The 27601-nt window shown below is 42.9% G+C and overlaps 1 protein-coding gene across 1 annotated transcript; it reads right to left on the reverse strand.

The window, feature by feature from the left end:
• Positions 1–124: 124 nt before the first annotated feature.
• Positions 125–27535, reverse strand: ANKRD39 (ankyrin repeat domain 39). The gene is made up of 4 exons (XM_089681705.1): positions 27116–27535; positions 21364–21467; positions 9869–10072; positions 125–6541 (listed from the first exon to the last, which is right to left on the reverse strand). Exons 1-4 carry the CDS (start codon positions 27222–27224, stop codon positions 6404–6406), a joined length of 555 nt encoding a protein of 184 aa, XP_089537831.1. The 5' UTR covers positions 27225–27535; the 3' UTR covers positions 125–6403.
• Positions 27536–27601: the final 66 nt, after the last annotated feature.

Consider the following 27601-nt stretch of genomic DNA (forward strand, 5'->3'; position numbering starts at 1 on the left):
AGTGTGTTTGTGTGAGATGGTTATGGTACCAACAAAACAGCTGTAATCCATCATGTTGGAAGCAAGCTTAGTCTGTGGTGCTGCACAACAGAAGATGGGGAAAAAAGGAAGATATTCAAGATGATGCTGTAAGCAGAAGATTTTATTACGTTACAGATGTACAGTAAGATACGGAAAAAAAAAAATATATCAGCTGACCAGTAATTCTATTCAGCCACTGAAGTTATAAACATTGCCTTCTGGCACTGACAGATTTTAACCCCATCTACAATTTCTTTAAGCAGGCAGTGTTTTATGAAATCCTCTGTTGGATAAATATCTAATCTGTTGACTTTCTTTTAAAACAGCTAGCTGCTAAATACCTTCCATCATTCACCTAAACACCCTGTTCTGCTGTATTTACTAAATGAGTGTTAAATTGATGGGGGCAGTAAAGACACGTGCGCCTCTACTAAGGGTGAATTCACACGATAACTGTGAGCTGCCAAAGTGATTTATTGCTCTGGCAGCTCTCTGTTTTTGTGGTAAGTGGCAGTGTAGTGTGCGATTCAGTGCATCACACGGCTCCTTTTGTTTTGTACAAATCTGAAGTGTACAAAGCATACAATTCATTCATGGTTATGTAGGGCAGCACACTGCATTGCTGTACATTGCCACGTGATTTGGCACAGTACACTGCTTTAAAATGCACCTCAGCCACAAAATCCCATGCATCTGTTCAGATGTGACCTCTCTAAGTGAGAAAGTTGCTGTATAGAGTCATTCAGGGTGCCAAAGAATAAGCTAAGAGCATATGGAAAATTTTCCAGGTTTCTGGTGGAATTGACATCTCTGGCTTTCACATACACTTATAGCTGTTGTAAAGCAGCCCCTTCCAGAGTGAACCTTTCAGGTGAAATAAACACCTTGGAAGGGTGAGCCCAATCCGTACATAAAACATCCTCTGAGGATGTACAGTTGTGCTCAAAAGTTTGCAGAATCTGGCAAAAATTGTAGAACTTTTGCATTGATATTGAAAATATGACTGATCTTTTATTTAAGGATAATGATCATATGAAGGCATTTATAATCACATAGGCTTTAATAAGGCACCAAACTAATAACAGAAATCATCCAAGGGTATGTAAATTTTTGATCAGAACCATTTGAACAGTAATGGCAAACCTTTTAGAGACTGAGTGCCCACATTGCAACCCAAAACCCACTTATTTATCACAAAGTGCCAACACTGCAATTAAACCTGAATACTGAGGTTTTAGTTTAGAAAAGCAACCCATACATTAACATCTTTTGTCTTAAAAGAAAATCATCTATGTTCTGTTACATTAACATCTTTTGTCTTAAAACATACAAGAACAGAGCTTCCACTGACCACCAGCACAAGGGGCAAAGTTCCACTGACCACCAGCACAGGCTAAAATCTTGTGTAAAAAAAAAAAAAAAAAAAAAAAACCCCAAAAAACGGATGTATTAAAACTTACAGCCAGTCCAATATATATCCATGGCAGCGCACTGACCAGTCATGCGAAAATTCGGACGAGTCATGGCTCGTGACATCATCGCCTGGCGCTGCTACTCCTTTCCAAGCATGCACATGGCCCGTACACTGTTATCTGATGCTTGGCTGCTAGGGTGACTTGGCTTGCGTGCCAACAGAGAGGGCTCTGCATGTCATAGGTTTGCCACCACTGCCCTAGAAAGTTTGGCCTTGGCATAGACACACAAAGGTTAAAATGGTAAGTACAGGTTAATTTCCCACATCTGCGGCTTTTTAAATTGCAATTAGTGTCTATGTATAGATAGTCAATGTGTTTGTTAGCTCCTACATGGATGCACTAAGCAGGCTAGATACTGAGCTATAGGGAGTAGAAAAGAACTGGCAAAAGACCAATGTAACAAGGTAATGGAACTTTATAAAGTTGAAAAAGGATATAAAAAGATATCCAAAGCACTGAATATGCCAGCCTCTATTGTTCAATCACTTAAGAAGTGGAAAATTCAGGGGATCTCTTACTACCAAGCCAAGGTCAGGTAGACCCAAGAAAGAGTGAAGCCACAACTGCCAGAATAATTGTTCAGGATACAAAGAAAAACAAACACACAGGTAACCTCAGGAGAAATAAAGGCTGCTCTGGAAAAAGATGGTGCAGTTGTTTCAAGGACCACAATATGACGATACTTGAACAAAAATTAGGTGCATAGTCAAGTTGGCCAGTAAGAAGCCTTTACTGTGCCAATGCTAAAAAAAGTCTGGTTATAATATGCCCAACAACACCTTAACATACCTCACAGCCTCCGAGACACTGTAATCTGGAGTGACGAGACCAAAATAGAGCTTTTTGGTCACAACCATATGTTTGGAGAGGGGTCAATGAGGCCTATAGCAACAAGAATACCATTTGCACTGTTAAGCATGGTAGTGGCTCACTGATGTTCTGGGCAGGGGCGGACTGACAACTCATGGGACCCGTGTCCTTGCCCACACTCAAACCACAGCCGAAAAAGCCTATGAAAGGCACCAGGGGCATCTCATCGGGCCCCCTTCTGACCTTGGGCAGTGCTAGAGTTCCCAAATGGTCAGTCTGCCCCTGGTTCTGGGGGTGCGCGAAATCTAAAGGCACAAGGAATCTTATGAAAAATGATGGAACGATGAATGCAGCATGTTATCAGAAAATACTGGCAGACAAGTTGCATTCTTCTACAGGAAAGTTACACATGGGATGCTCTTGGAATTTCCAGCACAATGACCCTAAGCACAAGGCCAAATTGACCATTTAGTGGTTACAGTAGAAAAAGGTGTAGGTTCTGGAATGGCCATCACAGTCTACTAACCTTAGTACTATCAAGCCAAGCTGGGGAGATCTCCAACATGCCGTTCATGCAAGACGACCAAAGACTTTGCAAAATGCCTCCAGGTCATGCAAAGACGAATGGGCTGCTATAGCACCTTCAAGAATTTGAGACCTCATAGACCACTATTACAAAAGACTACACACAGTCATTGATGCTGAATGGGGCAATACGTTCAATTCATTAAGAACTAAGGGTATGCAGACTTTTGAACAAGGGTCATTCCATTTGTTTACTTGTTGGCATGGTTTGTTTTATGATTGTGCCATTCTGTTATGACCTACAGTTGAATATGAATCACATAAGAAATGGGTTCAAAAGAAATTTTAAAAATGGGTCTGCTTTAAAGCAGAAATCTGGCCAAAAATTATTTTGGGGCTGCACCGGCACTGGAAAGTTGAATGTTCGTTTAGTGTCCTCTCCCCTAGAACAAAAGATATATTCACTTGACGTGCCGATCCTCCCGGCACAAGACCATTTCTTTCGGCTCCTGATTATCCCTCTGCCCACCGCAGTCCAGCAGTCTTGTAAATGGACTGTTCCTGATGTCAGCACAGTCAATGCGCGCTCCACATACCGGAACAGTCCATTGTTGAATTGTGGCTAAACACGGTTTTCCGTAGGATCTGTGGGTCAGGTGAGTATAAGTTTAGTCATTACCCTTCGAAAAAATAAACCCGGAGTTCTGCTTTAAAAATAGTACTGTATATTATCCATTATCCAAGGGTATTATTATTATACAGGATTTATATAGCGCTGACAGTTTGCTCAGCGCGTTACAATATAATTCGAGACAATACAGTTTAATACATGAGGGATAGGAGGGCCCTGCTCCTTGAAGCTTACAATCTAAGGGTATGAAAATGTTTGCACACAACTGTAATAGAAAAATAAAATCCCTTTGGCCACCACAATCCTTGTCCCACTAGCAGGGGGAGGAGGGGTCACTTACAGCAGGGTAGGGGATACCAGCTGATCCAATCTTCAACTATCTTAGCAGGTTTTACCACAAAGGGCCTTCAAGGACTCAAACTCTCAGCTGAGAGTCACTACCCTGGATATGTACAGCACCCTTCTGCTCTGTAAGGCAATGTATCATTGTGCGGGGTCCATTACTGACTGGGACAGGTTGTCCCTGTGGGTTCCAGGTACCATTCCTCTGAGCGTTGAAAAGCTGTAGGAAAATGGATCCAGATAAAGCCAGTCTCCTAATCCCAGATGGAACTGTTAAGGAGTTGGCTATCTTGGTGCAGAGAGCTGCACAGACATGACATCCCCTCCAGACACTAGCAAAAAATTTAAGCCTTGCCTAACGGAGGGGACTTTGTCTTGTTTTTTTTTTGCCAGGGTCCACTCACCAAAAAATGACAGCATAACCTTAATTACAATGAATATAAAAACGTTCTGTGTTCTGTGATGTACGATACAAAAATATATGCTTGAGTGCCTAAGTCTGAGCTCTGGTCCAGCTATCGGCTATTTAGGAGATTTTTTTTCCAAGGTTTTATTATAAGGCAGAAGCAAAAAGATGGGCGGAACTATGGCAAAGGGCTCATTACACTGGAGTCCTCAAGAGATATTAAGAACCAGGGAGTCATTGCACCAGGCTCCATCTATAACTTCATTAGTACTTTAAGCAGATTGACCCTTTACTCAAGTGGATGTTTGCTTTCATCAGAGGATGAAGGAAATCATAACATGATTGTTATAATAAATTTGAGGATTGATGTTTGAGTGAAGAAGACGATCTGACCTATTTTACTACCTGCAGCTAGGTATAGTTGTCCTTTAACATGTACAAAACTGCATATCAAAACCCATCATTTTTTTTAGAGTGATGGGGATTTGAACATTTGTTAGATTTTATCGAGGTTTGTTTCTAATTGGATAGAAAGAATAGAAAAGGATTATTTTTAGCAGTGTGGGTAAGAGTTTGAACTTCTCTCAGGTAGCCATCATAACTGGAGGCAAGGCAAAAACTTCTCCTTTAAGTAGAAAATTCAGTAAAAATGACAGAGGTTCTAGCCCTTAGCTACTATAGAGAGAAAGGGACAAAACAAAAATATGACTGCTGGACACCTTCACACCCATAGTAAACTAGATAAAACTAGCCTGAAGAACCTCCTAAAACTCATTTGTACAAAAAGTTAAGTTTTTTTTTTAACCACTTCAAGTCCAGACACTTTTACCCCCTTCCTGTCCAGGCCAATTTTCAGCTTTCAGCACTATCACACATTGAATGACAATTGTGCGGTCATGCAACACTGTACCCATATGCATTTTTTTGAGACAGATAAAGCTTTATTTTGGTGGTATTTATTCACCACTGGGATTTTTTTTTTTTTTTTTGCTATATAAATGAAAAAGTCCAAAAATTTTGAAAAGTTTTTCTAATAAAATTTTGCAAATAAATATTTCATCATAAATCTTGCCAAAAATGTATTCAGTTATCTTTTTAGTAAAAAAAAAAAACCCAAATTAGTTTATAACCCACCATGGTGACACTGTAAAACATGTGGGGGGGTGATTTTTTTTTTTTACACACACTGATTGCTTTTACACCCATAAAGGTTGTAAAAGCAATTATTTCTCCTTCTCTCTGACTACATTCTTGTAGCCATTGAGAAATACTGTGTGAGCTGTGATTGGTTGTCACATGGTACAAGGCTGTTGTGAATAGCCTTGTACCATGTGACCTCTGATCATTCACAGATTTCACACGTAGTAAACAATGTCAGAAGTGACATCTTGCTTACTACTCTGCATGTGATCACTCATTGGCCAATCAGTGATCACATGATCGGGACCTCGCACAGAGGTCCCGTACGACGATCAGTGTTCCACTGTGTCCGAAGGACACAGCGGACACCGGATTGCGATGCTGCGCGCTCCCAAAAAGCGCACACAGTCCAAAATGGCAGGTGCCGTTTATGAACAGCAACCCGCCCCTGGACTGCCACCGTTTGGCCATTTATATACAGCGGCCAGACGGCAAGTGGTTAAATAGTGATTTCAAAATGTATGTATGCATTTTTGACAGTTTCTGGAACATTTTCAAAGTTGATTTTAGATGCATTTTTCTACTTTTTTTCAATCTTTTGAATTTAACAGGCCACGTGACAGTTGGTCTCAATCTATGATTACGTGTGTTTATATCTCATTCCAACAGTCATTCTTCTAATATTGGGGAAGGACTGAGTAGCTTCATTGGGTTCCAATCACTTCGTGATTAAACACATTCACCTCCTTGAAAACTGCTAGACATCTTGAATTATGCCTGCAAAGATTAACAAACATTTCTTTGTACAGTACATGTGTGTTTGGCACACTAGAAAGACCCGCAATTCCATGTCATTTGTAGTTCTACATTTACATGCATAGAAAACCTGTGACAGATGCTTCTGCTTCACATTTCCATTTACTTCAGTGGGTCGTCTTCTCTGTACATTTTATATTTAAATCCTGGAGAACTGGTTGCACTAAATTGCATGACCAAGGCATGAGGCAGTATATGAGACTTCCACCGAGATGAAACTCACTTGACGTTTAAAATTTATATAGAGAAAACATCAGCCACCTTAGATGGGGCCAGATCTGCAGCAGTTTGGCCTCTACAATCTTGTACATCACTGATCCCTTTACAGTGATTAAGGAGGAAATAGCACATCTCCCGCTGACCTCCTTCTGCTGCCTGTTGGGCAAATAACAAATGTGAAGAAATTGAGAATGACGTCAATAAAAGATTCAGGATCTCACAAATTCAGAGGAAGAAAATCTCAATTCTATCTACTGTAATGACTTGCTGAGTCTCCTTAGTAAAATAATTACCAAATTTAAAAGCATGTATTTAAAGGCAACATTTTTTAAAAACTGCTATATAATTAATTATGAACAAAGCAAAAATAAACCATGGATTTTAAGAAACTGGGTGATTGACATGGTGTAATTTTGATGTAAGACCATTATCATTTGGCCTGGAAAAAGTAAGTTATATTGGAAAAAAAATAGGGATAAGGTTAGCTTTTCTTTACTCTAAGGATCAGGTGTTAGGGTTGGGAATTAGATCTTTTTTGGGATAAGAGTTAGGTTAAGGATAAGAGCATCTGGAACAGTTAGGGGAAGCCTCTTTTCATATTTTTGCTGCATCTGTTATCAGTGATCTCACTAGCTATACATGGTTTTCTGTCCAGAACCTAATCCTCTTGCGTGGTTTCTACTGAAGTAGACAGTTGTGCGTGGGGAACTTCACTAAGAAAGAGAAGCCAAATCCCTTACAGAAACAGGGATGTACAATTCATATTACTCAACACCTGGGACATGCAGGTAGTTTTGTTTCTAACAAATAGGCAAACAGCAGGATTTACTTGACAGATGGAAGCATAAAATGAACCCCCACACGGTATTTATCCCGGGCTCTACTTGCCCATGTGCAGGCACGGGACAGGCATAGTGCATGTTGTCGAGTAAAGGGGAGGGAGGAGAGCAGACACACGTCCATTTGACATGTCGGGTATCTATTTATTCAGTGAAACCTAGGCTTTTAAATTTTATAAAAACAATGGGTAAATTATTGCATTTTTGTGCTCCCCTAAAATTAACTTTACTGTGTTTTTTTCAGAAATTTCTAGTTTCCTAGACCTATGCAGTAATATGAGACATAAAAAATTGGAACTACCACTATTTTTATTCTCTGGCCGTGAAAGGGTTAAAGGATAAGTTCACTTTTGGAAACATGTTACATGTTTCACCCATTTTTAAAGAGAAACATGTAACATGTTCCCACTCCTGCAGCGAATTCTGAGAACTTCCCCGTACCAGCTGTCACGCTTTGAAAAGGGGCTGTACTGACATCTTTTGTGGACTCTGACAGTTCACTGATTCTTCCTGTCAGTGTGAAACTGCCTGCCAATATGATGTATGGGCAGCTAAATTACACTGACAGTCTGCAGGAGTCCTGCAATCCACCAGCGATCTGCTGATCACTCATGCAATGCTTTCCAGGCTCGTGAGAAAAAAAAAAAAAGTAGATGCACATTTTTTTTTACCTGCAAAAAATGTGCATTTATTATTATTTTTATTTATTTGTTTTTAGGTGAACTTATCCTTTAACAGAGTCAACACTGGAGCCTGATTTGGCAGCTCAACATGTGCTTGTACTGAGCACCCAAGTGCTCCTTGTGTGTGAGGGTAACCTTAAGGAATAAAGTTTTTTTTTTTTTTTTTTTTCCTTCTCAGTGGGGCCTGATTTACAGATGGGCTTCTGTTGCGCATTAAAAGAGCCCGACACTCCCCATTCCTGACAAGTACCCAATTGATGCTTGTCACACTGCAAGGTCTCTCCCTGCTAGTCCCTGGTTGTGGTGCTGGAGACAGGCAGGGAGGTGAGTAGGAGATAGACAGTGCAATGTTAAAAACATTAAAAGTTTAAAACCGCTTTTGTTTTTAAAAGCCCCAGACATTCCTAAAAAGCACCTCAGATTTAAGTATGGTTTTGGTTAAATTTTTTTTTTTTTTTTTTTTTATCAGGACAAGTAGATTGTCATGAGAGACAAGTAGATTGGGTCCCCGATGTAGTCCCTTGGATGAGTAGTTTTTTTTTTTTTTTTTTTAAACAGCCCACACCCCTGCAGAAAGGTCCAAAGAAGACACAATGTAGGGTGCGGATTTACTAAAACTGAAGCAAATGGAATCTGGAGCAGCTCTGATTAGTAAACCAATCAGTTTCAACATCAGTTTGTTCAGCTAGGCCTCCGTCACACAGGGTGTATGCATCCTTACCCCATGCGAGGGCTGTGCATACCCATGAATGTCACATGTGCAGCCGCTGCGCCCAAATTGACAGCTATGGTACTCCATGCACAGACCTCACACAAGGCACAGATGCATATGCCTCATCTGAACAAGGCCTTAAACTTTGAAAGCCAATTGGTTGCCAAGCACAGCTGCTTCGGTCTTTGCAAATTCCTCAATGTCTCACTTGTATTTTAGAAGAACAGGAAAAAATGGTGGGAGAAGATTTGGAACAGTGGGGCTAACACCAAATTCCACCATTCAGTGCAATCTGGAATGAACAATCTGGTGGTCACTGCCAAGTAAAGGCATAGAAACAATTATGTAGCCAGGTAGTCCAATCTAGAGGCAGCGGGAAGTTTATAAAGAATACAGTATGTATTCTCACTTGTAATGATAGTAGAAACTAAAAAGCTGCAAGGCTCAATCCAGTCCAAGAGGAGCACAATATCTCTATTTTTATATGTATGAGTAAAATTAGTTACTAAAGTCTTTATTTTCTTTTTCATTTAATGTACGTCAGACACTGGGGGGGGATATGTATTAAAACCGGTGCACTCGGAATCTGGGGCAGTTGTGAATGGAAGCCAATCAGCTTCTAACTTCAGCTTGTTCAATTAAAGCTTTGGCAATAAAATCCAGAAGCTGATTGGTTTTTATGCAGAGTTGCACCAGATTATGCACTCTCCAGTTACAGTAGTTTTTGTACAAGTTTTAAAAAGAACGAATAGAAACAAAATTGCTCTGAATATTAATGGTTACATTTACTGCATGTAACAACATATATTGCTTCCCCTACCAATTGTTATTGAGAGACAGATCAGTTGCAGACAACTGCTTTTCACTGTAACATCTAGAAAACTATTGTTAGGCTGATAGAGAGAAGCTTCCCCGAAACAGATTCCACCAACAGCATTCTGGAAAATGTATAGTTAGTGATAGAGGAGACTGTAAAGAAGAAAGGAAGTGGAAGATCATTGGAGAGGTGTTGCACTGCAGCATGGTATGCATTCCACACACTGGACCCTCAACTCCACTCAAGCCAGGCACCCATACTGGAGGCTCCATGAGGACTCCTGGTTACTTCCTCAGATATGCTTTCTGTGCAATGCGAGTGCATTACTTTTATTTTCCTATATCAAATAAAATCTACTAAACTATGCCAATGCATTCTTGTACAATAACTTACACACTGTGCTATGGTTTAATTTGTTTCCGCTGCGTTTACCTTGTGGAGAACAGTCCTCCCATCTGAGTCTTTCTTGAAGGGGTCTGCTCCATATTTCAGCAATAGCTGGACAACAGGGAGGTGACCGCAGTATGCTGCCCGGTGTAGAGCTGTGCTGCCTCCATGTGTCTGAGCATTGCATTCAGCTCCAACACTCAAAAGAAAGCTACACACAGGCAAATGGCCATTTCGGCAGCAATAGTGCTGGGCAAGAAAGAAAAAACAATGTATAGCTTTAAATACAGTGCGTTTAACAGGTTCATCCTAATGAATAATGTATTGTTATTTATTATACTACTAAAAAAAAAATGAAAGGAACATTTTTTAATCACAGTATAGCATCAAGTCAAACTCACAATTTCAGCCACTTTGGTGTTAATGAAATTAACAACAGGTGCACTAGATAGGCAACAATGAGACAACCCCCAAAACAGGTGGTTTTTACAGGTGGAGGCTGTAACGATTGTGTGCAATAGGGACGTGAAACCTATACCATGTTGTTAAGGTCTCACGAGCAGTGTTCTGACTCTTCCCCCCCCCCCCCCCCCCTGCAAACTATGGAATTTGTAGCCATAACTTTTAACAATCTTCAAAAGCACCTCTTATCTTAATTAAAACAGATAAATGCAGTGTCCAGAGCTGTAAACAGCTAATTAGTCTTGGCAGGATGTCTGTTTCCACAAAACATGAAAAACACTTTTCTCTGCCCATAAAACAATAACTCAGTCAAGCAGCCTATTCCACAACGTAACAATTCCACATACAATGTGGAATACAAGGTGATACATGACTATGTTAGCACATACGAAAGGGGAGAAAGCAGTCTTCTCCCGCCTGGGTGACAAAGGTACGCTGTGATTGGTATCCCTGGGTTCAAAATACAATTCTGAATATTAAACTGCTAGTTATTATAATACAGGCATACCTCGGTTTACAAATTTAATTTGTTCTGTGGGACTTTTCATACAGCGAAACATTTGTAAACCGAAACACCTTTTCCCATAGGAATGCATTGAAAACCAATTAATCCGTTCCTGAGGTCAGAACAAAGTAAACACTGCTAAAATACCGCATGAGTTATTTTATTAAGTCATGCGGTATTTTATTAGTGACAACAATGTGTTAATGTTTCAGCTGTCAGCAGGGTACCCCACAGACAGCTGAATGTAAAAGAATTGTCGGCAAATAAAAAAATAAAACGGTGTGGTCCCCCCTCCCATCCATACCAAGCACTTCATGTCTGGTATGGATTTTGAAGGGAACTGCCATGCCAAAATGTAAAAAAAAAAAAAAATGGTGTGGGGGTCCCCCCCAATATCCATACCAGAAGGACTGTGAAACCACCGGAGCAGGCAGACGATGGGAGCCAACGTTGGAAGAGGAGCCTTTTTTTTTTTAAATTCTTTTTTTTCTGGGCGGCGGCAGGCATCGTGATTGACGTTGGATCTACTGCGGGGGATATTTTTACTTTTTTCTTTTAATAAAGGACTTGTCAAAGACCATGCCTGTCTTTTTTCACACTACACTTTTTTTTTTTTCATGAATGAGCATCGGGAGCATGTACCCCATACTCATTCACATGGGGGGAGGGTCGGGAGCTGGGGGCCAAGGTGATTTGGGGGGGAGCCCTCCCTGCCCCAAAGCACCCCCCTATGTTGAGGGCATGTGGCTTGGTATGGTTCGGGGGGGATCACTCGCTTGTTTTGCCCCCCCCCCTTTTCTGACCTGCATGCTCGGATAAGGGTCTGGATTTTTGGAGGGACCCCATGCCATTTTGTTTTTAATTTTGGCATGGGAGTTACCCTCAAAATCCATACCAGACCCGAAGGGCTTGGTATGGATGGGAGGAGGGACACCATGTAATTTTTTTATTTATTATAGTGCCAGTTTTTAAATGTACAGTTGTGTCCAAAATTATTCAACCCCCAATGCTGTAAAGGGGTTTAGGGACTATAGTGTACATTTGGAATTGTATTCAGAATCAAATCCTACAAGGACGTTGTAACTACCCAAATGCAACTAAAATGACATCAATTGTTTATGTAATACAGTAGTAAATGGTTCTTATGTGGTTTCTTCATTGCCACAATTATTCAACCCCTTAAAGACTACCACTCTGAAGAACAGAGGTTCATACAGGTGCTTTCCATCAGGTATTGAAAACACCTGTGGATGTCACCGAGCAGCAATCAAGCATAATAAGCACCAATTAGGCAGCTTTAAAATGACTGTGATACTCAGCTCCTTCTAGACATTTACTGGTGTGGTTACAAACATGGTGAAGGCAAGAGAATGGTCCAGGAAGACAAGAGAAGAGGTGATTTCTCTTCACAGGAAGGGCAATGGCTATAAGAAGATTGCAAAGATGTTAAACATACCAAGAGACACCTTAGGAAGCATCATTCGCAAATTCAAGGCAAAGGGCACTGTTGAAACGCTACCTGGTCGTGGCAGAAAGAAGATGCTGACTTCGACTGCTGTGCGCTACCTGAAGCGTAGAGTGGAGAGAAGTCCCCGTGTGACTGCTGAGGAACTGAGAAAAGATTTGTCAGATGTGGGTACAGAAGTTTCAGCCCAGACAATAAGACGCACACTGCGTAATGAAGGCCTCCGTGCCAGAACTCCCAGGCGTACCCCCTTGCTGTCTCCAAAGAATAAGAAGAGTCGACTGCAGTATGCCAAAAGCCATGTGGACAAACCACAAAAGTTGTGGGATAGTGTTCTGTGGACTGATGAAACAAAATTAGAACTGTTTGGGCCCATGGATCAACGCTATGTTTGGAGGAGGAAGAACAAGGCCTATGATGAAAAGAACACCTTGCCTACTGTGAAGCATGGTGGAGGGTCAATCATGCTTTGGGGCTGTTTTGCTTCTGCAGGTACAGGGAAGCTTCAGCGTGTGCAAGGTACCATGAATTCTCTTCAGTACCAGGAGATATTGGATGGAAACGTGATGCAGTCCGTCACACACCTGAGGCTTGGGAGACGTTGGACCTTTCAACAGGACAATGATCCCAAGCATACCTCCAAGTCCACTAGAGCATGGTTGCAGAGGAAAGGCTGGAACATTTTGGAGTGGCCATCGCAGTCACCAGACTTAAATCCGATTGAGAACCTCTGGTGGGACTTAAAGAAAGCAGTTGCAGTGCGCAAGCCTAAGAATGTGACTGAACTGGAGGCCTTTGCCCATGAAGAATGGGCGAAGATACCCGTAGATCGCTGCAAGACACTTGTGTCAAGCTATGCTTCACGTTTAAAAGCTGTTATAACTGTAAAAGGATGCTGTACTAAGTACTAAGATTGAATGTCACTTGGGGGTTGAATAAAACTGATAATGCTGTGAGCACAGAAAAGACATTTGTGGTTATTTCATTATAACTGTTATGTTATATTTGTCTGACCTACAAGTGCCTCTTTAATGTAAATGTAAGCAAGATGACTGAATGATCAAAAGCAATGTCAAACTGGCCAAAACACTCAATTTCAGTGGGGGTTGAATAATTTTGGACACAACTGTAATTACCGCTTTTTTTTTTTTCTTCACTAGAGCTCAAAAATTCAGCTGTCACTTTCCTCCAGCTAAAAGAGAACGTTTCTTTTTAGTTTATTTCCCCAAGGTAAAAGAAACAATGTTTCCTTTTAGTTTGTTAAAAGAAACAAAGCTTCCTTTGACTCTGGGGAAAGTGACAGCTCTGTGAGCTATAGTGAAGAAAAAAAAAAAAGCCAGCAATTGCATTTAAAAATCAGCACAGACACACTTCGTATTACAAAAAAAATTTGTAAACCGATGTATTATTTTCAATTGGTTTTCATTTTAAACCAAAAATCATGTTAAACGAGGCATTTGTAAACCGAGGTACACCTGTACCACCTGCACATACTGGAAGTTATTAATATTAGTATGAAAATTTAGTTGGGATTTGGTCATAAATTTGGTGACTTCCTAACACCCGTCCCCTAAACCGGATGATTGGTCAGTTGTTCTCGGTCCACACCCCTTTGATATCACAGAAAAGGGACAGATAGGACTTGTTAAGATTAAGCTCTTGTTTTACCATCAACCAAGGAACACCCAAGAGGGCCACAGCAACGTTTTTGCTTGGACAATTGGACTCTGCTAAAACCAAGGACTGCAAGTATTCTGCCTTAACTCCTTTCTTTTATTTCTCTGTTGCATTATTGTTCTCATTATTTCTTTGTAATGTAACTATCTGTAAATATTTTAATTGCATCATTTGACCTTTTCATTAATAGACCCTATTTTGAAAAGTGTTAAATTAAAGGCTTTTAATAAAGAATCCCTCCCTCTTGAAGAGTGCTACTGTATATAATAATCCTCTGAATATACCTGTCTGTGGTGACAGTATGTGTTTACAGATGTTTATTGTTCACATTTGTTCTTGCTAACATTGTGAAGGGTTGATAGTCCTAAAGCCATCTAGTGGCAGTTTGGGTTAATGCCTACATACTCTTGCCACATGAGGCTGGGCATTGTCGTGCACCAGGAAGAACCCAGGACCCATTGCACCAGCGTAGGGTCTCACAATGCATCCAAGGATTTCATCTCGATACCTAATGGCAGTTAGGGTGCCATCATCTAGCCTGTAGAGGTCTGTGCGTCCCTCCATGGATATGCCTCCCCAGACCATCACTGACTCACCACCAACACGGTCATGCTGAACAATGTTACAGGCAGCATAATGCTCTTCACAGCTTCTCCAGAACATTTCACGTCTGTCACATGCTCAGAGTGAACCTGTTGTCATCTGTGAAAAGCACAGGGCGACAGTAGCAGACCTGCTGATTCTGGTGTTAAATGGCAAATGCCAATAGAGCTCTATCAGGCAGTGAGTACAGGGCCCATTAGAGGACGTCGGGCCCTCAGGCCACCCTCATGAAGTCTGTTCCTGATTATTTGGTCAGAGACATTCACACCATTGGCCTGCTGGAGGTCATTTTGTAGGGCTCTGGCAGTGCACATCCTGTTCTTCCTTCCACAAAGGAGCAGATACCGGTCTTGCTGGTGAGTTAATAACCTTCTATGGCCCTGTACAGCTCTCCTAGAGTAATTGCCTGTCTCCTGGTATCTCTTCCATGCTCTTGAGACTGTGCTGGGAGACACAGCAAACCTTCTGGCAATAGTACATATTGATATGCCATCCTGGAGGATGTCAGCAGCCCACATGATAATCTCCAAGGAGCAAAGTACTACAATCATCTCCATGGAGCAGCCTGGCAGCAATCAGCACTGAATAATGCAGAACATGTCCACTCCCATTTCTGCTCCCTCTCTGGAAGGATACGGGGAAAAGAATTCTAATTACAAGTTAATGAAAATATTGGAGATCCAATGCCATAGCAAAGAGATTAATGCTCAAAGTATCGCTAAAAATGAGACGCATTAAGCTGCCTGGCACCATGCTGAACGGGGAAAAGAACTGGATTTTCTTCCATCGTTTTTTTTTAACTCTGGATTATTGTGTCCTCATTTTTGTCCTCTTGTGCTTGTTGATGACGTTGTAACAAATCATTTAGAAAAAACAAAACACCGATGACCTCTCTACACAAGGAGAAAGGGAGCCAAACCTTAGGGCTGATCGGAGGACATCCCGTAGGTGAACTCATTGGATATTTTGTGAGATGACAACTTGCAGGCACAGGTACACAAGGCAGCAGATAAATTGCTAGAGTGACCATGTTCTGTGAATTAATGAATGGATGGTTAAAGTGATTCTAAAGGTTAATTTTTTTTTCTAGGAAAATAACAAACATGTCTATACTTACCTACTGTGTGCAATGGTTTTGCACAGAGCATCCTGGATCCTCCTTTTCTTGGGTCCCCCGCAAGCTCTCCTGGCTCCTCCTGTCTGTCGGATGCCCCCACAGCAAGCAGCTTACTATGGGGGCCCCTGCTGCTCCCTATGTCCATTCACACATGGAGCAGCGGCTTATCCCCTCCCCCCTCTCTCCTCATTGGCTGACTGGTTGAGATTGACAGCAGCGGGAGCCAATGGCTCCTGTTTGCTATCTCAGCCAATGAGAAGGCAGAGACCCAAGACAGTCAAGGCTGCCATTCACATTGCTGGATCTCGATGAGGCTCAGGTAAGTATTGAGGGGGCTGGGGGAGCAAATGCACACTGAAGACTTTTTACCTTCGTGCATAGAATCCATGAAGGTAAAAAACCTTGAGCGTTTACAACCACTTTAAAGTCTATTGTATGTATTTCTTGACTATGGAAAGAGTCAAAAATCTGGCAAATGTCAACTGTTGGCTGAGGTCATCTTGGCCATTGTGGTGGCAGCTACAGAATTTATGCAACACATTCAGCTAGTTCGAACTTGGATCTTTAATGCATTTACCATCATGCAGCCCCGACCACGACAAGTTGCCCATCGTTTAGATCAGGGGTCTTCAAGCCTTCTAAACAAAGGGCCACTTTACTGTCCTTCAGACCTCATGGGGGCCGGACTATTGTCAGTTAGAGTAGAAAATATCCTGGCGTCAGTGAGGGTAAATAATCATCTTTGATGTCAGTGGAAAGAATAGTGTCCCAACACTGGTTTGAAGTGAGAAATAGTGCCCAATCATTTGTGTCAATGGTAGGAACTATGCCCCATCATTGGTGTCATTGGAAGGAATAGCGCCCCGTCATTGGTGTCAGTGGAAGGAATAGCGCCCCGTCATTGGTGTCAGTGGGAGGAATAGCGCCCCGTCACTGGTGTCAGTGGGAGGAATAGCGCCCTGTCACTGATGTCAGTGGGAGGAAAAATGTTCCATCATTGGTGACCATGGGAGGAAAACTGCCCCATAGTTATTGTCAGCGGGAAGAGTAGAGCCCCATCATTACTGTCATTTGGAGAAATAGTGCCCCATCATTGGTGTCAGCGGGAGGAATAGTGCCCATCATTGAGGAATAGTGTGCATCATTAGTGTCAGTGGGATTGTTGGTGCCACATTGTTGGTGTCAGTGGAAGGAATAGTGCCATCATTGTTGATGTTAGCAACAGAAAGCATGCTCCATTGTTGGTATCAGTGGATGGATTAGGGCCCTGAGGGCCAGATAAAGGCAAGCAAAGGGCCACATCTGGCCCTGAGGCCGCAGTTTGGAGATCTCTGACCTAGAGAAACAAGCTTAACCTCAAATCAAATAAGAATCCAGCTTCCCAGATCTAAGTAGTACGTGTGAACTCCCTTACACAGACCCCACAAACACCAAAAAAAAGTGCCAATAGCCCACAGAGTTGACCAGTAGCACACAGAGCCTTGCACCGTACCCCTCCACAGAACAAGCTGCAGGAACATAATCTCAGTCCTACCTTAGGACCAGCATCAGCATGTTCTGCCATGGCTGAAGATGCAGCCTTCATCTCTTAGATTGTAAGATCCAAGGAGCAGGGCCCTCCTAGCCCTCTTGTATTGAACTGTATTGTTGCTGTATTGTCTCCTGTATATTGTAAAGCGCAGAGCAAACTGTTGGCGCTATATAAATCCTGTATAATAATAATGTCTGCCGAGTCTCCCCAGTGCCTGCTGCCATATTCCTGTACATAAGTCTGCCTTGGCCTGTGCCCATCCATGCAGAATCCTTGCATGGAGCTGTGGATTTGGGGCCCGCTACCTGCTATTGTGCACACCCCCTCCGTATTCACATGTTCCAGGAGGCCGCAGATAGTCTCCTGGAAGTGCAACATACAGCCGCGATGGAAGTCACTTCAAAGACTAAGGGAGAATCTGTGTGCTTCCACCCTGACAGACTGTCCCACACTTTGTCATCCCTATCCACTGTCTCTTCTGAGATACCCTAGGTACAAGTACCCTCCAGGTTCAGTGCCCCTGACATGGGGGGCTGTACCTGGGAGGCATCTGCCACTAGCATGAAGGCCTGAAAGGAAAAATAATAAACGGCTCCAGCTGCTGCCTTGATGTCCAGTGAGGAGAAAGAAAGAGAGCAATGAGAGACACTGCTCTCAGGCACAGCGCTGTATTGAGATCAGGCTCAGGTAACTAAAAGGGGAGGCTGGGGGGGAGCTGCACACAGAATGCTTTCTACCTTAACGCAGAGAATGCATTAAGGTTAAAAATAAAAAAAAAACATCTGCCTTTAGAAACACTTAAAAAGTATAAGTCCAGCCAAATACAAACTACATTTAAACCTGTACCCACACCTATTCTACGCCTATGCTAACTACCCTGTAAAGGAAAGATGTCAATACTTACCTATCCGGAGGGCTCTCTGGTCACAATCAGTGTAGATGAGGGACAGCTGACATAGGGTGCCCCACAGTAAGTCTTTGGGTGACTTCATTGCCCAGGCTCTGCAGCTGCATCTCCCTTTCACTGAAGGCGGCTACCGGGGTGATCATGTGATCATGTGTAAATATGGACATTTTTCCTTTACAGGGTAGTTAGAATATGTTTAGAATGTGGGTACGAGCAGGTTTAAGTATAGTTAGTATTTGACAGGACTTCTGCTTTAATTTGCAGGGATTCCTTTTCACTTCCTTTTTTGTCTATGGGACAGGAAGTAAAGGTATATCTTTCCAAAAAACTAACAGGGCTTATTGACCTTCTCTTATTCTGTCCAAAGTGAAAGAAAAAAAATATTTGCCTATAGTTCCACTGTAGCCTCCCTGGCGGTATTCCCGAGTGTAGCTAGGGGTAAAGTTTCAGTACCACAAGTGGTAACCCCGAGATACACTCGGGCTTACCATGCGGCGCTGCTGCGCAAACCCTCGATCACTTACCTTGTCCTGCGCTACCGCGATGTCCCTCCTGCAGTGTCCCCGGCAATGTAATCTGGCGGATGCCGGCATCTGTCATCTGGGTTCCGTCCCCTGCGAGCGTCGGGACGTATGGGGGACGGAACGGCGGGAAATTTGAAAATGACAAAAAGTGACATTCACTAAAATCACATAGTAAAACATTACTGTATCAAACCATTTCACATACATTTTGTCCTTACTGCTTTGTCCTGCGCCCTGCCTACATTTTTACTGTTCTTTCTGCCTGGAAACTGAGAAATGTCAATGGCGTCCAAAAAGCGTCCCTTTAGGTCAAAAGCGGTTTTAGACCAGCTAGAGAACATCGATAGTAAATTAGAACCACTTGCAGAATTGAGTGATAATGATTTGTGGGGAAATTTGTCATCAGACACTGAAAATGATTTTACGACTTTGCTCAGTGATGTGCGAACTTGGTGCTATTTTTCAAATTTCAGCATTTTTGGTTTGATTATATTATTGAATTAAATGTATTATTATTATATTATTTTTTATGATTATTTATTAAATTATAATTTATGATTTTGTGTTTCAAGTTTTATCATACCCGGGATGTTTACTAGACTCTTGTTTGGACAGATTTCAGTGAGTTATTCCTAAAAATTACAGGCCTACAATAAAAAAAAATACACATTTCCATGCAAAAAAATGTACCGCTTTGAGCACAGAAATATGGACATAATCAGACCGCTAGGGAGGTTAAATATCTTTACTGCTCCTAACGCTTCCAAGCATAATAAGCATACCCGAAACCAAATCAATTTGGGAGTGTAACCATGTTTGCTGGTTAATAGGGTCTCAAATAAAACTTATTATGGACTGGAGTACATGGCTATGGAAAACAGAGACTACTTGAGTTCTGACTGAACCAGGCTGCTTATAGGGTTCATAAAAATGTGCAAGAAGCAGCTTAATTTTTTTGTTTTGTTTGCTTGAAGCTTTTTAGGACATGGTTATTAGAGGCAATCTTATGTCAATGGGGTTGGGATGGCCTCAGAGAGTCTGCATAAGGGAATGTAAGGGTTGTTGCTTGGAGCACAGAAATTAGTCTGTAAATGTGCATGGGTCTTGTGGGACTGTTGCAGATCCTACTACTGTTCTAACGCATGTAGCAAGGGTAGAAATTTGCCACAGAGCTACAGCACTATCATATAAAAAACAACACTGACAAATACTTTACCCTGACTACATAAAACAAATAAAAGGTATAAATGGTAGCGGTGCACCGAAATGAGAATTCTGGTGCTGAAATGGATACCGAAAATTCAGACTGCATGTGGCCGAAAACCGAAACCAAAAATGTCTGCATAGTGAAGGGAAAAAAAGCCGGTAATTACATTTAAAAACCGGCAGTGACATATAGGGGCAGCCAGTGAGGGAGCCAGAGTGTATACACTGCTCCTCTCCTGCACCCTCCTTGCCTGGACCTGTCACTCACATGCTATCACATAGGGGACTACTGGGAAAAAAGCCAGTAATTAAATTTAAAAACCGTCAGTGATATTTAGTGGTAACTCACTGTATAAACTGCTCCTCTCCTGCCTTTCTCCACAAACAACACCCCCCCCTCCATATGCAGTACACAAAGCCCCTTATTGGTACCTGTATTGGCTAAGATGTTCCTATCAGCACAATGCCGAGAGGGCTATTTTCAGCCAATATGTTTCGACCGCCGAAATTTTGTGCATCCCTAATAATTGAGGCTTAAAGGATAAGTTCACCTTTTGAACATGTTACATGTTCCACACGTTTTTAGGGTGGAACATGTAACATGTTCTCAAAGCCGTAGCTATGCCTGCCACACCCCTCCCTCTGACAGAAAACAGGGAAACTTCTTCCTGTACGGTCAGATTTGAAAACCGCATGGCCATGCAAGGCTCCGCCCACACAGCCGTGTCATTCATTCAAAGACTTCCTTAGCCTTAGCGGCTGTGGGCTTGTAGTTTTCAATGAACTACGACAACTCTGTGGATTGCCGTGGTAGTTCATTGAAGCTTCCTGTCAGAATGTCTGCTTGCTCGTACATCCTGTATGGCAAGCAGATATTCTGACAAGTCTGCAGGAGACCTGCATGGCATCAGTGATTTACTAATCGTTGGTGCAATGCTTTTCAGGCTAATTTGGACAAAAATAATAAATGCACAATTTTTTTACCTGTACAAAAATGTACATTTATTATTTTTGTCCAAAAGGTGAACTTATCCTTTAAAGTGGAACTAATGTTATGCAAGCAAAAGCCCCAAAAATTCAGTGTAATTAATACAGACCTCTAACCAAATGTATATATTTCGGCATTCAGAAGACTTGCGGTGTTCTTGCTCTGTACACAGTAGAAGGGCTACAATTATCTGAACATGGTACTGTGCAAGAAAGAGGCAGCTTCACCAACTTCTACAGGCTCTCTACATCATTTCATAGAGGGATCAATGAGCAGCCCACAGATATTGTACGCAGCTCATGGAAACCTCTATAAATAAAGCCACCGCACTGAGAAATCTACATTTTTAGCATATAAACATAAAAATAAAGGCAATTATTATATCAGCAGATGCAAAATCGAGAAAACATTAAATAAAACACATCTCCTTTAGATGTTTGCTTTATAGTCACTTATTAAATGTGGAATGGTACAGGAGTCACTTTATTTCACAGACATTGCAAAAACTACATTTCAAACATACAACCTGGTGGAAGGTAAATACACAGGGCTCACCAGTGCTGTGTAGCCAAAGTGATCAGTCAGGTTAGGATCTGTTCCCTTATGAATAAAGCGCTGGACACGGTCCAAGTCTCCATCCAGAGCGGCAGACCAAATTCCTGTATAAATGACAGTTTAAAATAATAATAAAGCTGACCCCACACCACTTTAATCAGTAGTTTCAAGTGTCTCTGAATTATTATTATTATACAGTATTTATATAGCGTCAACGGTTTGCTCAGCGCTGTACATTATAATGGAAGACAGTACAGTAACAATACAGTACAATACACAAGGGGTTCGAGGGCCCTGCTCCTTGGAGCTTACAATCTAGGAGTTTCTGAATCTGCTTTTCCCATTTTACTATACTCCACTGAAAGGATAAGTCCACCTTTTTAAAAAAAATTTATAATTGCACTTGTTTGGCAGGTAAACAAAATATGCATTTACTATTTTTTTTTTCTTTGGAGCCTATGAAGCATTGCACCCATGACCAGCAAATCACAGGTGCAATGTCAGGTTCCTGCAGACTGTCAAGTGTAACTGTCTGCCTGTACCGCCGATATTCATTAAATGCCAGGCAGGCAGTTACTGAATGACAGGAAGCTCACAGGACTACAAAAGTGCTCACTAGCCCCCTCGAAGTTCATTGAGAACTACAAGCCTTCAGCTGCAAAGGCTGACAGAACGTGCATGCATTCATTCACAGGACTCTAAATCAGGGGTGTCCAAACTTTTTTCAAAGAGGGCCAGATTGGATGAAGTGAACATGGTGGAGGGCCGAACATTTTTCCAAACATTCTTTGAACCATTACAATTAAATGCAAATAAATTATTTTATGCCAAGTTACCGTATTTTTCGCCGTATAAGACGCACCTGACCATAAGATGCACCTAGGTTTTAGAGGCAGAAAACAGGAAAAAAAAAATTCTGAACTAATGGACTGCAGACACAGTACAGGAGATGACCAGAGACTGCGGACAGCACAGGGATGACCAGAGACTGCGGACATAGTACAGGGGATGACCAGAGACTGCGGACAGCACAGGAGATGACCAGAGACTGCGGACAGTACAAGAGATGACCAGAGACTGCGGACAGCACAGGGATGATCAGAGACTGCGGACAGCACAGGGATGACCAGAGACTGCGGACAGCACAGGGATGACCAGAGACTGCGGACAGCACAGGGATGACCAGAGACTGCGGACAGCACAGGGATGACGAGAGACTGCGGACAGCACAGGGATGACGAGAGACTGCGGACAGTACAGATGACTGCTGACCTTTGGGGAGGTGGGGAGCGGGTACCTGAATTTGACAGGTACCCACTCTTACTTCCGCAGAGTTTTTGTTTGATCTTACCTGTTCCTCGATCCAGCCGCGCGCTGTCTTCCCGGCTTCTGTAATGGCGCTCGGCATGACAGCCGGGTGCCCAGTGCGCATGAGCGAGAAGCACTTGCGCTTTGTGATTGGTCCGGCGGCTTCTGGGATCTGTCATGTGTCCCAGGTACCGCCTTACCATTCACAAAAAGCACCGCTTCTTGCGCATGCGCACTTGGCACCCGGCTGTCATGCCCAGCGCCCACACTACAGAAGCCGGGAAGACAGCGCGCCGCTGGATAGAGGAACAGGTAAGGTCCCGCTGCAGAGCTGAGCGGCCGGCCCGGTATTCTGACACGGCCGCGGTGGAAATACCAGACCGGCCGCTCCATATTCGCTCCATAAGACACACTGACATGGAGGGCCGTATTAAACCGACCCTCGGGCCATAAATGGCCCGCGGGCCGGACTTTGGACATGCCTGCTCTAAATGATGTGACAGTGTGGGTGTAGCCTCACACGGCCGCGTTCTTTTCAAATTGTGACATCAGGTGCAGGGAAAGGTTCCCTGGTCCACTATTATGTGGGGTGGTTGGGGAAGTAACGAGCCTAAAGGTCTTTAGTAAGAGGAATGGCAATTTTTTTTTAAAATTGTGATTTTTTTTTTTGTCACAGTTTTTGGGAAAATGAAGAAATTAAATAAAATTTGTTTTTTCTTTTAACATACTGTCACCAGTGGAGTACAGCGTCATCATATGACTGGTGTGGCAGTGATCAGAAATACTAACTGGTGACAGTATGTTAAAAAAAAAAAAGTATTTTTTATTACATTTTTATTTATATTTTTAAACATTTTTTCTTTTATTAACTTTTTTTATTTCATTACTATTTTTTTCATACTTTCATCACAGTAGTTCAGTGTCACGCTTACTGTCCTCTTTATTAGGTACACCTGCTTAATTGCTTAGTAACACAAATTGCTAATCAGCCAATCACATGGGAGCAGCTCAATGCATTTGCATTTAGACATCTAGATGTGATGAAGACAACTTGCTGAAGTTCAAACCAAGCATCAGAACGAGGATTTAAAGTGTTACTAAACCCAGAACAGTAAAATCATCCTGTATATGCAGTAAAGCATGCTTGTTATACTCACTGTGGAACATAAGGGGTTAATCCTCTGCATTGTGAAAAAGACCGTTTGAGCCTTTCTTCTCTGTTCCTCCACCTCTTATGTCTTGATAAGACAGACTGAACCGTAGGCATTTTGCACATGCTCAGATTGGTGTGTATTGCTAGAGATGTTTTGTTGTTTTTTTTACTTGGGAGAGTGCATGTGATCAGCACAGGGCCAATCGGCACTGGTCAGACAGAGGTCAGGGGTTTTGTAACCTCCTAGAGCAGAAAGAAAACTCCTCCTACAAGCTTTAGCTAGTGCTTGACTGAACCCTGATGGAGGCCACAAGACTACTCTAACTTCTGATGAGAAAAGGTATTTAGCAGTTTATATTTACTAAAATATTTCCATGTTGTGTGTACTGTGGGAGACAAGATATAGTGGATGCAGGGTCCTGGGTTTAGTAACACTTTAAGTGACTTGAACTTGGCATGGTTGTTGGTGCCAGACGGGCTGGCCTGAGTATTTAAAAAACTGCTGATCTACTGGGATTTCCATGCACAACCATCTCTAGGCTTATCCTTTAGAAAGAAATTAAATAATGTTTTCAGTTTGTGGTTCTCAGATACAGCTTAGTTCCGCATTAGTGAATGGGGAAATTTCTATGGCCATTGCCTATTAAGGTTTTTCAAATGTGGAAATACAAAGCATAACAGTCATTAAATGTTCTTTTCCCCGCTATAACCTATGAAAGGCAAAAGAAGTTCACATGGTGTAAATGCACACAGTATCTGGCCTCTGCTGGTTGTGCAAGGAAAGTTGCTTCTAGGATCCCAATATTTCTCACATTTTGCTGGGGTCATTCAAGTGAGTTTGTGTATGTGTGTGATAGCTAGGATATGTTTTCCAGTAGGTGGTTTCTTGTATGGATTCCCTTGCACCACCTGGATAATGGTGCATCTTGTAATTTACTGTCATGGTAGTGGTGTGTTATGAAAGGGGTGTGAAGAGGAGACGTAAGTTAATGCAGTTTGTAAAGGGCTTTCAGCCGTCTCAATCAATCCCTTCAGATGTGTTCGTTCCCAAATCTGGACAAGGTACAACTCTGGGCAATGGGCTCTGCCTGGACAGATGATCAGAACACACAGAGTGCAGTGCAAGAATAGAATAAAGGAACACACACTCCATATTATTGCCAATACATACCCGGCTTTACCTTTTCACACAGTTACAGAGTTCCTGGGTAGCAGAAGTTCCACTACTGTTCAATAACAGTACAAAGTCATTCATACCATGTCACCAGACTAGAGCAGGAGCCAATAGCAGAGAGCCCTAGTCATAGCCCGCCCCCTCACTATGTGTCAGGATCTGCAGCAAGGGCAGGGGGAGGGGGGTGCTGAAATGGGCGGAGCCTTGAGACTTATTTGAGCTACTTTGATGCCCCTTTATAAAATGAAAATGCACTGGGTAGTCTAGGCGCAGGAGAGTTTCCCAACTCAAAGCCCCCCTTGTGCACAGTGGCCCCCCTCCCCCTTGGGGCCTATGCACACATTAGAGATACACTAGTGTACTGTGGGGGGAGTACTGAAAGGGGGACCAGGTATGTCTTGACTGCTGAGTTCTGCTGGGGAGAACATGGCCTGAGTATTTGGGGGGGTTGACATGACCTGAGTACTGCAAGCCTCCCTTGGTGCTTGGTAGCCCAGTCCAGGCTCGCAGTACCCTCTGACACGGTTGTAGTGCCGCCATGCAGTAAGCACACCGGGTCTCGTCCCTCTTCAGCCCCCTCTGCAGGGCTGTCTTTAAGGAGGGACAAAAGGGGCAGCTGACCTGGGCCCAGTCATTGTTGTGGGGCCCAAACAGCTGTCCCCTACTTGCCAACTGTACTGGTTTACAATCCCTTGAAGTCTTAGTCCCGGGTGTGTCCAACATATCAGTGTGAAGTGCTGTCACTTATGCTGCCCAGCTCTGTCCAATTGCCATGTACAGATGACTCATGTGTGCAGACCCTGTCAGCATTCATATGTAAATAGTGGCTGCAGTTTGGCATTCATATGTAAATAGTGGCGACATTCATATGTATATTATGCCCCCCAAACCCCCCAGAGGTTCCAGCCACCGCCTCTGCTGGTGGTCATTGTAAATTCCCCCTTACATTGGTGGCTAGTGTAGAAACGTATTGGTCGTTGGTGTAAAATCTCCCATTACATTGGTGGTCAGTGCAAACTCCCCAATACATTGGTGGCTAGTGTAAATTTCCCTTTAAATTGGTGATAAGTGCAGAACTGCTCTTACACTGGTGGTCAGTGTAAATCCCCCTGACATTGGTCATCGGTTTTAACCCCCCTAACAGTGGTGGTCGGTGTAGAAATGTCACCTCCCATCCCCATCCTGCACAAGCACTGCCACTGATACCACCCCCCCATCAGCACTGTCACTCATCCCATCCACCCAGCACTGCCACTTATCCTATCCAACCCAACACCACATAAGATCCCATCAATCCTCCCCCCAGTACTGCCACTGATTACATTCCCCTCTCTCCCCCCGCACAGCGCTGTCATTGATGCCAGGAGTCCTATGAGTTTTCTATCTATTGTTGGGTCCCCTAACCTTCTCGGTCCATGGTGTGCAGGAGTGAGGAGATGATGTGATGTAACCTTCAGCAACAATCAGTGAGATGTAAATAAGTGCTGTAACCTGTAGCAACCAATCAGTGAGTGGTAAGGATGTGCAGTAACCTCTAGCAACCAATGTGTGAGCGGTAATGATGTGTAGTAACCTCTAACAAGCAATCAGTGAGTGGTAATAATGTGCAGTAACCTCTAATAATTAACCAGTAACAAGTATTGATGGGCAGTAACCTCTAACAACCAGTGAGCAGTAATGATGTGCAGTAATCTCTAGCAAGCAAGCAGAAATCATGTGCTTTAACCTCTAGCAACTAATCAGTGAGTGGTAATGATGAGCAGTAACTCTAGCAACCAACCAGTGAGTAATAATGATGTGCAGTAACCTCTAGCAACCAATCAGTGAGCAGTAATGATGTGGAGTAACCTCTAGCAACCAGTGAGTGGTCAGGATGTGCAGTAACCTGTAGCAACTACTCAGTGAGCGGTCAGTGTGTGCAGTAATCTGTAGCAACCAATTAAGAAGCAGTAATCTATTGCAATTATTCAGCAAGCAGTAATCGTGTGCTGTAATCTCTAGCAACTAATCAGTGAGCGGTAACGTGTGCTTGGGGGGGGACAAGAAAAAGTTTGCCCTGGACCCAATCACTACTAAAGATGGCCCTGCCGCCCTGTGTAAACATTCGCCGTCCTCACCTCTCTGGAAGTCCATCTCCTGCACAGTCTCCCTCAGCCCGCTCTCCGCTCCCATACAACACCCATCACAGCCCCGGGGATGAGAGGAGCAGCCACCCGCTCCGTCCATACTAACCAATACAAGTCACACTACACAACATACACCGGCCATGAGCCTCTAACCAGCGTGTGCCCAGCGGCCAATCAGCCAACGAGAAATCTCATCCAATCGGCTGTGAGAAGAGGCCTGCCAATAAGATTATGCCTCCACTGCACTTGTCATCCTCCACATCCGCCAGTAGATGGCAGAGCAATGTCCTCCCAGGATAAATCTTTACCCCACCACGCACAGAGCTAGTACAAGGCATTGGCTGTCTCGTTTTCTCCTGGAGTTCGCCAATTATACTGAGTTCATTAAGCACGACGTTCCCCTCAGACTATAAACTCCAGAGAGCAGCGCGCCCTCTTCTAGGACCCAGGAGGAGGCCGGCCTGCAGCTGTGTAGCT

The sequence above is a fragment of the Staurois parvus genome, unplaced genomic scaffold, assembly GCF_062004578.1.
Source record: "Staurois parvus isolate SC_StPar_1 unplaced genomic scaffold, SC_StPar_1.0 ptg000276l, whole genome shotgun sequence".
NCBI lineage: Eukaryota > Metazoa > Chordata > Amphibia > Anura > Ranidae > Staurois > Staurois parvus.